General features: G+C 45.7%; 1 protein-coding gene across 1 annotated transcript; it reads right to left on the bottom strand.

Annotated features, from left to right (window-relative positions):
- Positions 1–4,720: 4,720 nt before the first annotated feature.
- On the bottom strand, positions 4,721–12,400 carry ism2b (isthmin 2b). The gene is made up of 6 exons (XM_068753908.1): positions 12,293–12,400; positions 8,386–8,637; positions 7,542–7,872; positions 5,609–5,743; positions 5,416–5,484; positions 4,721–5,238 (listed from the first exon to the last, which is right to left on the bottom strand). Exons 1-6 carry the CDS (start codon positions 12,398–12,400, stop codon positions 4,721–4,723), a joined length of 1,413 nt encoding a protein of 470 aa, XP_068610009.1.
- Positions 12,401–13,464: the final 1,064 nt, after the last annotated feature.

A 13,464-nucleotide genomic window follows, 5' to 3' on the forward strand; every position in this document is an offset into this window, starting at 1 on the left:
CATGAGTGAACAAAACAAAAGTTTGTAGTGTGTAGTTCATCAGAAGGATGTCCCATATTCAGACTTATTTAAGGATATTGGGTTGGGTTGGGTACTGGCCTGCTGTTCCCCGTGCCGCCGCTCTTTTTGTAATTACATCCGCCATGGAACTTGCTTCATTCAGGATTTTTGATAGCATCTTTTAAACCCAGAGTTTTGAAGTCTTGCCTCTCTTTTATGGCCTCTCTGTTTTTCCTCGCTATGCTTTCTCCTCTGTCCAAACATCTGCGGTTATTTATCTGTTATTCTGTGGCAGCAATGTGGTCAACATGTGTCTGGCTTTCCTCCACACACCTCTCATCAGCAGCCAGTTTAGGAATCACTGAAGGATCATGGTAGACTTACCAAGCTTATCGTTGTTCTTTCCACAGGTGACAATGGATGGGTGACGTATCGCTTTAATTATGCATATGGACATTCGTACGTCCAATGCGAATTCTGTCCTACTTTTAATCTGATGTTTTATTGTAACAGAGTGATTTTTCTCTTTAGTCATTCAGAGCAGCAAGTGGAGGATCGACATCATCACTTACAGGAATCAGAGTACCACGATTTAAACGTAGTATTTGCATTGCTTAATCCTTTGGATTTGTATTACCCTGACCTTTGAACTTTTAATCTCAATGTCATTTAATCCTATACAAATGATATATCCTCAGACAGCATGAAGGAAGGACTAGATCATGACAAATACCACAGAGGAGATGGACAGCATTGACACTGGCATTTTGTCAAGGATGGGGTTTAAGAGGTCCAATATGTGTATTAAAATGGCAATTTTATTGGGGTGGTTGAGTGGAACCGTCTGTATAATACTGAAAAATATTCTGTTTTTCTTGTCTGGAACCTGAATTTAAAGGAATTTTATATCCATATTTTTCCTTTTTATGAATATTGTGCAACGCTTACAAACCACCAGCAGAATATTAAATACAATTCTGCGTCATCATTCATGTTTGCTGTTTCCTCCCTGCCTGGGGTGGTGCTGTCAGCCTGTTCTGTGTTTCTTTTGCCTGTTTTAAAAGCAGATGGAGGCTGATCGTGGATGTGGACTTTAATTCCTCTCCTTGGCCCGTGACCGTAAAACTACCGTACCTCATGTGGGGATGAGTGATGCCCGTTGTTTGGCTTCTTCCCTCTTGTATTTAGTTCAACTAACTGGAGAGGCGGGAAGCCCTTCTGTTGTATCCTCTTTTCTACGGTTTTGGGATGGATATTAGGTTACGTTCACACGTTTTATTTTGGTTCAAGCTGGTAAAGCTTGATGAAGGGAACCCATCCATCCACCATGTTTCATTTCTGAAGCATAACTCAAAACTTTGTTTATGTAAAGTGTCATGAATTGACTTTTGCTGTTTGGGATACTTTATCGTATGTATTTTTCCCATATCCATGGTTACAAACTGAACCTATACTCAGTCTGAGTGGGATTTTTCATGAAATTCACCCTTGGAGAGGATCCTGTGGGTTTCATGAGTACGTTGTTAGCTGCTGACTTTAATGCCTTTTTTCATACAACCAACATACAAATTCTGTATTTATTTTTTTCTCCTGTCATTGATGGCCACTTTGGTAAATCATGCAGCAATGAGGTTTTTGAGGTCTGACAGAAAATATTTGTACAACTTTTGAATTTTAGCTGCGAACTCTGAGGAAAGTCAGTGATGCATCGAGACCACACATGCAACAAAACCGCAAACGAAGGAACTGTTTGGTGCTGCAGGCTAAAACAGTGACTGCAATCACAGCTAACATGCTAGAAAACGATACATGATGGATCCTGTCATATAAAGTCTAGTTGATTAGCTAAATTCACGTGCAAAACAATGCAACAAAGAGTTGTTGTGGATTATTCTGAGGCCAGCCGCGATGTACAGCTTAGAGACAGCGGCCCTGAGGAAAAGACAGGGGGCGGAGCCAGAAGTGGCGGCAATGAAGATGCTGAGGTTCTCCTTGGGAGTGACCAGGTTGGAGAGGATTAGAAATAAGACAATAAGAGGGACAGTGAAGGTTAGACACTTTGGAGACAAGGTCAGAGAGGCCAGCGTTTGATGGTTTGGACATGTCCAGAGGAGAGACAGGGACGCTGGTAGAAGGACGCTGAGGATGGAACTGCTAGGGAACAGGGCTAGTGGTCGACCCAGGAGAAAATCGTTTCAATGTAGAGTCAAAATGTGTATGCATGTGAAGAAGGCTTAAAGCCAGCATGTGGCCCCCACTCCTGACCAAAGAACAGTATAGTATATAATCCACTGTAGTACTGCAAAGCAGTTTTTACATAGCACAGATTAAACAAACTACCGGTAGATGTTAATCAGTGAGCTTTAGAGGTCCCTGCAGACAGATGTTTGTCAGAGCAAGGCCAGTTGCTGCAGCAAGGACCAGAGGTGTTTACACTGTAGCGGGGCACTTTGCTACACTGTGCCTGTCTTGTTGGGGAGGAAAGGCACGGAAGCACGTGGTGCGTCAGTCAGCAAATGTATGACTAGCCAGTTGTGCTTAAGAAGCTTGCCTTATGCTGTACTTGGCTCTGCTGCACAGTATCTAAAATACGGAGCAAGAAACAACACATTAAGAGTCAGACGATGAATGCAAGGTCTTTATATATTTTTCTTCAGCATATAATTGCAACAACATATTCATAGAGCACTGTAGTACAAAGTAGAAAGAAACACACATTTGATGTTGCCGTACTGTGATATGAGGTTATGAGGGCAAAGTGGATTCCCTTTTGATCACGGGCGCCTTCATTTCTCAGTCCAATTAGTGCACCATGTTGTATACAGAGACAATTAAAACAAACTTTAAAATAAAAAAAGAGAGACAAGACAAATAAATACTGTACAACACCATATATGTAATATTAGATTCAGAAATCATACACAGGTCATGCTTTCCTCAACAAAGCGCTGGAAATACCCACAATGCAGCATTCATGGAGAGTTATGCTTCACAAGAAGTCGTTATCAGCAAATGGCAAACACGAGTACATTTTGATAGACGTCTTAAATAAAGTGCCTTCCTTTTAAAATTGGTGGTTCCAAAATGTGCACGCCCATTCGTTTGCACGGACACATCTCCAAGTGGAATTCCTGAACACTGTTTGAAGTGGCCATCGGTAGAGCTGGACCGAATTTCAGATTAGCGAGCGTCACTGCCATTTGCTCTTGACCCAGCAGTGACAGACTTTTGTGTTTGATGTTGATGATGACCTCTATTTCACCTTCATCTGTATTCCATGTTAGCCCAGATAAGGGATCCAAGCACATGGCCTGCCAGGAAGCTTTGTTGGTTATTTAGAAAGGACATTCATGCTCCAAGTACTTGAGATAAACCCGAAGCATACTGCAAATCGCCTGTCCACCACACACAATGCATCAGCAACGAATATGGAGATACGGGGCTTTCAATTGAATTCTAATAGTGTGATTCCATTAATTCCAACCTGGATTTCTCCTCTGATGCCCTCCAACATAATCTTTACACCGCTACATTTTCTACTTGCTCCAATAGTGCTCTCCTGTTGAGGTAAATGAACACATATGTTGAACACAGTCAGTGAGTTCCCCTGAGAACATAGCAGACACACATGAGTAGAATCTAATCACTTCAGAACTTCATCTCAACTACATTTGCAACATATACGGTTCGACAAGAGGCTAGATTCGCAGGCACCAACAGTCTGATTTGAACTCTTTGGCACGCAGATCACATAACTTCCTGTGGAAATATGACTAAAAACACATGAAATCCATCTGTGTGACAAAAACATTTTAAATCAAATGTGATCTTCCTGTTACTGCTTCAGGGCTACTCTCTCGATTTTCGGTTTTGACTGCAGAGTCCATTTTCACATCCACTTTAGCTTACATCTCTGGTTTGAAATCTCAAATGATTTGAATGCTACATCTTTACTGTGTGAGATGTACATTACTGTTGCATGCATGCATGCAGAAACATTTGAGGATTGCTCCCCGTAATTCCCATCGTAAATCCTGAAGCATGTCTTCAATGTTAGCAGCGTAGGTGAGATTCATCTGTTGGACTCCAATGCATGCGTTTGATTAATCCCTATAAACAACCAACCTTCCTCACTTAAACCGACCGGTCACATGATCAAGATGTTTTACTGTCACCATCACAAAAGCCAATTGGCAGACACCATGCTGACACACACGCAGGAGCGTGAGCTTGACGTCATGCCAGATGTGGAACAGGTTAGCTTCCCATTATTGTTGTTCATTTCATTCCAGCTGAGCCTGCTCTCAGGACACAGACTTCACCATTATCTCTAAATATTTCATTTCTGAACAAGCGTGCGTTTCCGCTATTGTCTGATGCGTTGGGGGCGACGGTGGCACGGGTGGTTGAGCGGGTCGTCCTATGATGGAGAGGTCGGCGGTTCGACTCCCAGCTCCGGCACGTGTGCACACTGTTGTAGTGTCCTCGGGCAAGACGCTTCACCCACATTGCCTGTGTGAATGTAGTGAGCGAGTGAATGTCGGTGGTGGTCAGGAGGGCTGATGGTGCTAGTTGGCAGCCTCGCTCCTGTCAGTCTGCATGCATGACTATTATTATTGTTTAGATGTAATATTTCATGACTTTTACGCTCGCCAGTCTCCTCTCAGATTAGGAACGGACCCTCCGATTCACTGCTAGTTGTAGCTTTGGCGGTAGCCCCTCAGTACTCCCTGGCCTCTTCCAGTTCATTCATGAACACGTCTTCATGGGGATTTTCTGGGCAGCTCAATCCATTATTGGGAGGCCGAACCACATGGAAGCGACTCCAGTCTCCTTTGCACAGGATCCAAGGCAGCACGTCCACTTTGAAGTGGAGCTCAGGTGAGAACTCGGTGCTGATCAGGTTCGGCGTTCCCGCGCTTTTCCCCCGCGTGATCAGCCGGCCGCGGTCATTGTAGCAACAGTGCTGTGCTGCGAGAGTAGACGAGTCGGCAGAAAGCGCAGAGCGGATGCAGTTGCGCGCCGAAGGCTTGTAGATATCCAGGCGCTCCTTGGGGCCGCTGGCATCACGCCAGCGATACTGACGGCCGTGGGTTTCATCGTAGACGCTGACCACAGTGTAGGCCACTTCAGAAGGGAAGGAGCAAGGGCAGCCCGGCAGCTCAGACAATACCTGCTGCAGGTATGTCTGCAGAAACTCACTCTTACAGTTGAGCCACTTCTCACAGCTGTCCACATCTTTTGGAAAGAAGACAGCAATATCATGTGAAATGATGTTCAAAATGAGTTTCTGACAGGTAGCACAGGCATGTTGCCACAAACCATTATCTATACGCCATAATATATCTCTATCTACATTATAAATACCAGTACCAAATATAAAGCATTTCGAGAGTTTCCTTCAAAACAAATTACCCGTTCCAAACGGCTCTGTGCCGTTCTCCATCTCAAACGGGAAAGGCTCCGCCACAGTGTTGACGTCACCTGCAATAAGGAGAGCAGTGCATGAGCTGACATTAAGAGCAAGTTAGTAGAGCTTTACAAATACTTCAATACTACGCCCTTCAGATGTGGCTTTTCGTCTTCAGGATGGAAGTAATAATCTCACCTGGACAAGGCTCCAAGTCGCACCTTGAGGCTTCTGTCAGAATGCAGGAATAACCGCAGGACTTCGTCCTCTTCTTCTCTCCGTGTCCACATGTCACAGAACAGGGAGACCAGGGCGTCCATTCGTCTGTCTCATCTGTGAAAGGGGGGGGGGGTTATCACACTTCAGACCTTTGTGCAAGCAGCTGCTGCAATTCAAAATAATGAAATTCATGAGATTCCGTGAAGACCAATGCGCAGTAATGTGTGTGTAAATCTCCCTGAGTGATTTTGAGATGAATACTTAAGGAAAGTGTGGGATTTGGCTCTACAGAGGCTCTACGTGTTTTCGGGAATATAATGGGAAGCAGCTTCAAAGAGTTAAACAGGAAAACAAACAGAGAAAATCAGTGCCTCCTTCAACAGACTAACAGAGAATGAATTTTCAAAGTCTCTTGACTGTCTCAGTCCCATATAATTGGCAATGTCCTCCTGGTCTTACTTTTCCCGTGCAAAACCATATTCATTTTAAGAAGCCTTGAGCAAAATTAGAGAGCGAGAAGCTGCGCTGCGGCTGTCCGCCTCCGCACCAAGTCTCCTTGTGGTGTTAATAACACTGAAAACGAGTCCGCCTAGATTAAAGGCGAGTTGGGTGCAGAAATACCAGCTCTGGTGTAGCGAGCACCCAATTTTATTTTGTGGGCACTGCCAACTCCCCCCCCACCATGTGACCGTATACTGTAGGAACGAATTCTCAGGGGAGTCTTAATTACAGAAGACGCTAAGGCAGACGTCCTTGATTTATGTCCACTCAGTCTTTAGATGTGACCACTTAAGAAACACTGTTGCCCTTTACGAGCCCATGTGCATGCACAACGGTAAAAAAAAAAAAAAAAAGATGAAATCTATATTTTGGTGCGCCGGGGAATGGGTAAATGCAAAAAAAAAAAAAAAAACATTACACGTACTCCTGCACTTACGTTTTACAACAGATTTACAGACAAGATTTCATGCAATAGCGGCTAGGAAAACAAACAGATCAATCATGCGCAGATTGGCATCTGTTGGGAAAGAATGAAAGCTCTCGGCTGTGGTGAGATGTTAACTGCTCTCTGATCTACCGTTAAACTCGCAAGCATTGGAATAAACACTGCACAGCCCGTCAGACTTTGTTTTCTTTTTTTCCACCTCTTTGCCTTTTTCTCTCTCTCTCTTTCATTCACTACATACACCTTTCTCTTTCATTATTTACTATTTTTACCACTGAATAAGTGGCCTGTTCGAGGCGAGACAGTTTTCCCACCGGAGGAATGCAGAACCGAATGAGGGAAAAGAGCCGTAAAAGTTATGAAGAGCCCCGAAAGCACCCTGAAATTCTTGAACTGGCTCGAAAGGCCGTGCCGCGGTAGTCAGTGGGGGCCGCCAGGGTCTGGGGGGGTGGGGGGGCTATGAGGTCCCGGAGAAGGATGAAAGAGCCGGCCAAATGGCCCCTGTCGTTCTGTGTTCCCAATCTGCCCTCTAATTGTCCACAAGCAGAGGGCTGTTTTGTCCCAGAGAACAGTGCCGGCCTCACGCTGCCATTAGCGAGCGCATCGGACCCATCTTCAAAAGGCCGGCCTCTGCGACCAGTGTCGACTTCAAAGTGCCCATAACCCGCAATGCCCTGATGGTTGAGTGCTTTGCATACTGGCATCGTTTTACATCTTTCTGACTGTGGAGATGGTTATAATGTAGCCTTCTATAAACACTGTTCTCTCTCTCTCTCGCCTTTGTTTTCTACTTCTGCACCTCTTCATCAATAAGATTATCTTATGCACTTCACATTTTTGGTGTGCTTTCCTGCAGGATACACTATATTGAATTCTTAAAATGCCATAATAAGTCTGATCAAGTCATATCGAAAAGAGTTACGCTGCACTAGTAGATGGCAAAGTGTACCACTTGGCAAGCGTTACCATAGTAGCTCTGAATTGGATCCCAGCCTTCTTTCCAATGTGTGTCCCAGTCTCCGCCCACTCCGCTGGGCAAGGGATCCTCACTGCCGTACTCCAGGGAATAATCTTCCTCCTCTTCCTCGCCAGTCTCCTCCACACCTGACCGTCCGTTGCCATCCTCGCCGGAATCTGCGTCAGTGTAACTCCAAAAAAGGGGCCAGAAAAGCTTCTTGCCCCCGAGCCAGTCTACTGTGGAAGAAGGGGAGGAGGAAGAGGCAGGTAACCAGTCCTTTTCCTTAGCCAGGTCCATCTCTACCTCCATCTGGGGATCATCCACCACCTCAATGGTAACCTGGGCAGAAACATAGAGTTCAAACCTGAAACGACCCTGACCACTTGTTGCTCAGAATCTCCATTGATGCTCGTCTTACATCCCACTCTAAAGACGTTGACTACATCACATTAGTGCAGACGGTTTTTCAGTGAGCAAACCCGCTTTCCAGAAGCCATCCAGCCAGACGTGAGCATGAACATTCAGCGAACCAAAACATCCATTCGGGAAGAGAGCGTGAACATTTTTCATGGATAACTCCCTCTCATTACCTTGGTATGACTCATTCTAGGGGATTCATTGGTTGCAAAGGCCTGATTCAGCAAACGTGAAGACCAAGCAACAGGTCGACGACCTTTCGACGTAGTTGAATACATCATTAGACCTTTTCTTAACTTAAGAAAGTGTGGGTCAACTTAAAGACTCTCTTGCTAATGTGCATCTGCAGAGGTCGGCACAAGTTCCAAATGTTCCCTAACATATAGAAAAATGATGAACTAATCTCGAGAACCGTGTCTCAAATTGCCAGCTCACCTGTATATTCGGGTTCTGGGAGTTGACGTCAGCATTGGCCAGGTCTGGAAAGTTTTTGAGATCCAGGATGAAGGGTTTTGTCTCTTCCTCAGGCTCGGGTTGTGGAAGAACATCAACTGTGCGGTGTTGGGGATGTGACCACCTCCTCTGGTGGCTATTGGACTCAGGAAGGAGACTCTGGACCTGGTTCTGCTGCTCCAGAGCTTCAGAATCATACTGGACCCCGGCGTTGTGAATGTGGTGGCCATGAGCCTGTGAGCACAAGTTAAGATATCAGGTAAAAAAAAAAAAGGGTTCATCTGGACCAGAAACAATAACCTCATAGAATAAGTCAAGAAAAATGGCCTACAGGAAATGCCTTAAAGTCTGGATCAATGCTGACTGTGGGTGGACGGCGCCTTCATTAATGTGAAGAACAAAGGAAATTCAAAATCCCCACGTCAACTTTATGGTTAATGACAAAAAAGGGTCCATCGCTTATAACATTTCATTGATGCATGTTTAAACAATTAGTGCTCTGTTTTGAAGAGAAACCATCTACCACTTCACAGCTTGGTCACCCCCCCCCCCCCCCCCCCTCAAGGCATCCAACTAACCAGCCAAGTGACCAACCAGCCGTCGTTCATTCCATTCTTTTTTTTTTTCCCACAACATTCATGGCATCCAGGCCGTGGACAAAGAGGGGTCTGTGCCAGAGGGGATCCTCTTTTAGCTTTAATGAGAGGGCCCGGGAGGCGTGGGACCCCCGGACTGTTGCAAGAACGTCTGAACCTGCCGTGCCGCCGCCACTATGGCCGCCGTTTAATTTCGAGTTTTACATATATGTACTATATCCTGATTATAGTTGCTGAAAATTGGTCAGCGTTGCCTCAGACTCTCCAGCGTGAGTGTAATAGGATGCATCTTTCTCATACCTGACATGGTTCAGGAACCACTAATGAGCCCACATCTGCTATCATGTCTGTGTCATTGTGGCCCAAACATGATGGGACAGGATTATGAGCTCTGACCCGAGTCAGTTTGCGGTTTACTCAGCGGGCCAAAGAGATGGCATGTCGGCATCACCGGCTGATGATTTATACATTTTTGGCCTCTCGAGCAGGTCGTACGTTCACTGACTGCCTCTGATTGCCCCAAAATGCATGCGGTCAGTCAAATAAAAGGCATGCGAACACATTACTGTCTGTTTGAAGAGAATGGTGAAAGAAAATAAATTAGCCACCTCTCCATTCATCTGTCCCAGGTAGTGATGAACACATAACCGTGCTGGGATATTTAACCCTTCCCTCTGGTTCTCTGTACTGCAAACAGCAGCAAGAAATGCAATGACTGGAAAAGAATCTTTTGCAAAAGAACACTTTTGCCAAGAAAATAAAAAAATGTCAGAATAATGCTGCTAAAAATAACATCAATAAATAATAAATGAATGCAATTTTTTTTGTAAATATACTGTATTTTTGATTTTGGATGAATATTTTGTTTTGGTTTTGCTCTAAAATTGTTCTTTTAATGATCCAGTTTTTAGGATTTGATCAAATGTAGAATTTGAACAATTAATCAACTGTTAGTGGATTAATAGTTCATATAATTGTAAAGAAAATTGATTGAAAGTATTAAATAAAGCCTTAAAATTGGCCTCATGGGCGGCAGGGTGGACGAAGGTTCCAGGTTCGATTCCTTTCTGTGCGGAGTTTATATATTCTCCCTGTGTCTGCATGGATTCTCTCTGGGATCTTCGCCCCCCCACAAAAAAAGAAAACACGAATCTTAGGTGAATTGGTCACACCAAACTGTAAATGTGAGCGTTGGCATGCATGGTTATTTGTCTTTCGTTTGGCCTCGCGATAAGCTGCCGTTTCACCCGTGGAGTACCCCGCCTCTCACCCGTAGCAAGCTGGGACAGGCTCCAGCAGATCTGTGATCCACCGGGCGGGTAAGCGGCTGTGGTTGAGACAACTACGATTGGTCGGTCTACAAGAAAACGGATTCATGGATGGACGCTTCTTCTGCGTTAGTTGCATTGTTATAGTTATTATTCCCTATATTTGTCGGAAGACGTCACCTTGGATTGTGAAAGCGGAACTGGACCTTTTACTACTGCCTCATTTTCATATCATCCACCAGCATGAGCCTCCATTGCCCCCCCCCTCCCTGACCTGTTATGATGGGAGCCTCATTGTCAAGTCTGCCCAAGCAATAACCACATTCACTCAAACACATCTGCCCTTACACCTATAAACTCACACAGCTCCACAGAAGGTCCAGAGTCGAGAGAGAGAGAGAGAGAGAGAGAGAGAGAGAGAGAGAGAGAGCGAGAGAGGCTGCATACTTTCACACCCTCCTCCTCTCATCTTGTTACACATCTGGATCCTGTATTCTTTCACCCTGTATATCACTCTGCTCCTCCTTTCGTCCTCCCCCTTGTTCTCTCTGATCCTGCTCTCCTCCTCTCTGCAGTGGGCTCCTCCGATCAAAGGCCCAGTGGCTGATGGCATGTGGTGTGTTTAGCAGATCTGCATGAGAAGGGGACTTCAGTCTGGTCTGCTTCTCTCCTCACAGACAAATCTAAATATTCAGTCCTCCCTTGACTTGGTAGAAAATTCCATATTTGTGCTACTGTCACTGCTACTACTGGTGGTGACACACATTCAGGTTAGGGAGGAGGAGGGGGGGGGGGGGGGACTAGCTGAGGGAACTGAGATCCGGAGGGGTTGGGGGTGGGTGCTGGATGGAAAGGCAGGCAGTGTGGCGGGTCTGATTTATGTGCCCGCAGATATCAAAGGCTACTGCACTTGGCTGTTTCCAAAACCATTACAGAAGAACAATAAACTATGGACACTCTTTGATCGCCATCTTTTCCAAATGAAAACAGGACGGCAACGGCATGCCTTGATCGGGATGAGGTCGTAGAGGTCGGGGCAGGAGGTAAGGATACAAAAGAGCCAGGGCAAACAGGTCCTGATATTTGGAAAAGAGGCCACTGCAACATCCCCCCCCACCCGCCCCCTGAGCTGAAAGACAGGGGGTAAAAGCAAAAACAGGAAATTCCACATTAACACAAAAAAGGGCCAATGTAAACAATCAGATGAATGACACCTGACCCAGGACTCCAGTGTGGGAGATGCTGAGGGCTCGCTGTACTCTGGTTGCACACGTATCTCGTTACTGGGCACCCTCTTTACTGAACTTCCCCTCTGCTAATCTCTCCATCCATCCATCCATCCTCACAGACACACATCCAGCAGGTCGCAAGCGATTCCACAATCGTCAAACTGCAGCCTTCTGCTGAGTGGAAAAAATAAAAAAAATCAAGTCACTGGGAGATTCTCTTTCTTCTCAAGAGTATCCCCTGCTCTTCTCTCCTCCCTTTTCCCTCTCTGTCCTTTTTCCCCCCTTTCTTTTTCTTTTACATCAGACAGATGATGAGAGAGTCCCAACAGGGCATCCATGGGAGGCCACACAAGAAGGGGAGTTCAAACTGAACCCTGACACAAACACACACAGACTTTGATATCCAAATATGTCTGTGTGTAACACAAACAGACTCGTGTACACACACACACTGCACAGCTTGTGTGTGTGTGTGTGTGTAGAGAGAGAGAGAGAGAGAGAGAGAGAGAGAGAGAGAGAGTTGGGATTTATTATAGCAGGATGAATGCCTCGTGTAGGCAAACTTGACTATACATGGAGAGAACGCAATAATTAGGACATTTTATTCAACATTTTTCACTGATATCTAAATACTATTAATAAAACCTTGCAAAAATAAATGAACCTGTAATGAATAAAAAAAACGACCCACAAGGGCATTGCTTTATTTCTCTTCTCAGGTTTCAACCCTGCAGATGGGTTTTTAAAACTGATTAAAATTCCAATCAGCAACCATCAGCGTGTGAAGAACACCTACCTTGTGGCCGACATTCTTGTGCCTGGTCGGGAAGCCTGTCCCCAAACTCAGGAATAGGGACCAAACACCGAGCAGCACCTGGATTCTCCACACGACCTCTGGACGCATCTTCTCTCCCGTGAAGGTTCGTGCACGGAACAACTGGAGTCAACTGGTCTCCCTAAAACGAGCTCGCCGCTGCAGTTTGACGCTTCGCCCTTGTCGCACTTCAGAAAGACGCGCAACAGTGTCCAGAGGTACCCCGCGCACTATCCATATGAGGCACCGGCGCCACGTGCAGCAACTGTCAGTCCGGACGGCGGGTCGAGCTCAGCGCCGCTTTTCCCCATAAAAAATAAACTTCAGCTGGAGACGCTTTAAGTACCAGAAAGATGTCAGATATCCCACGCAGAAACTCCCCGTCCGCACCGGCGCGCGCTTATTCGACTACTTTAAACTGTGAGTCACCCCGTCGTGGGTGGGTGCGTGCGTGCGTGCGTGTTCTCTTCCAATACATTGACATCTGGAGCTCGCAGCTCGCTCTGCGTTGAGTTGCTATCTGTCTGATGCGTTAATCCATTATCCAGATGAAGTTCATCCACCGGTTTGCGCGGATGCGTGCGCGCCTGCACAGCCCAACACCGGTTTCGGTAAACTCGCCCCTTTTACGCACGCATTCAGACGGTTGATGCTGGAGGAGTTTGGGGGGGGGGGGCCTTATTGCTCACAGCTGTGTGGAGTTGGGGGGGGGGGGCACGCAGGGCCCCTGAGGCTCTTGATAAGGAACAAGGTTTAGTTTACATGGAACCCACAATCGGCTATAACTCTGGGTATGAGGCGGTCAGACACCTTGAGAAGGAAACGTAATCGGGAAAGACACACTTTTAAATTAATTTTGATGTTTAAATAACACTCTTCAAAAAAAAAAAAAAGAAAAGAAAAGAAGAAGCTTGTTTTCTAAAACCCTGTAAACACATCATGCCACCCCGCTGGCTCAGTTTCCCTAAAATGCCTTTTTAAAACCAGAGTGGATGACTGGCTGTCATGGAATGCCGTGTAAACTAAAGGCAGGATGTCAGTGACTGATTGGTCCGAAAGGCTCACAAACATGTTTGTCATGAGCTTTCCAAAATCGTGACTTTAAGCTCAGTCCGCCTGCTGCAAAATGAACACAAACTCGCTCCAAAGCTCGG

This window comes from Brachionichthys hirsutus, chromosome 20, assembly GCF_040956055.1.
Source record: "Brachionichthys hirsutus isolate HB-005 chromosome 20, CSIRO-AGI_Bhir_v1, whole genome shotgun sequence".
NCBI lineage: Eukaryota > Metazoa > Chordata > Actinopteri > Lophiiformes > Brachionichthyidae > Brachionichthys > Brachionichthys hirsutus.

Excerpts from the sequence above, each read along its gene's own strand:
- ism2b (XM_068753908.1), bottom strand. The coding sequence starts at position 12,400 with ATGCGTCCAGAGGTCGTGTGGAGAATCCAGGTGCTGCTCGGTGTTTGG. Across the intron at positions 7,873-8,385 it reads CCCAGAACCCGAATATACAG|GTTACCATTGAGGTGGTGGA; the intron begins GTGAGCTGGCAA and ends GTTTCTGCCCAG. Across the intron at positions 5,239-5,415 it reads CACAGAGCCGTTTGGAACGG|ATGTGGACAGCTGTGAGAAG; the intron begins GTAATTTGTTTT and ends TCTTTCCAAAAG.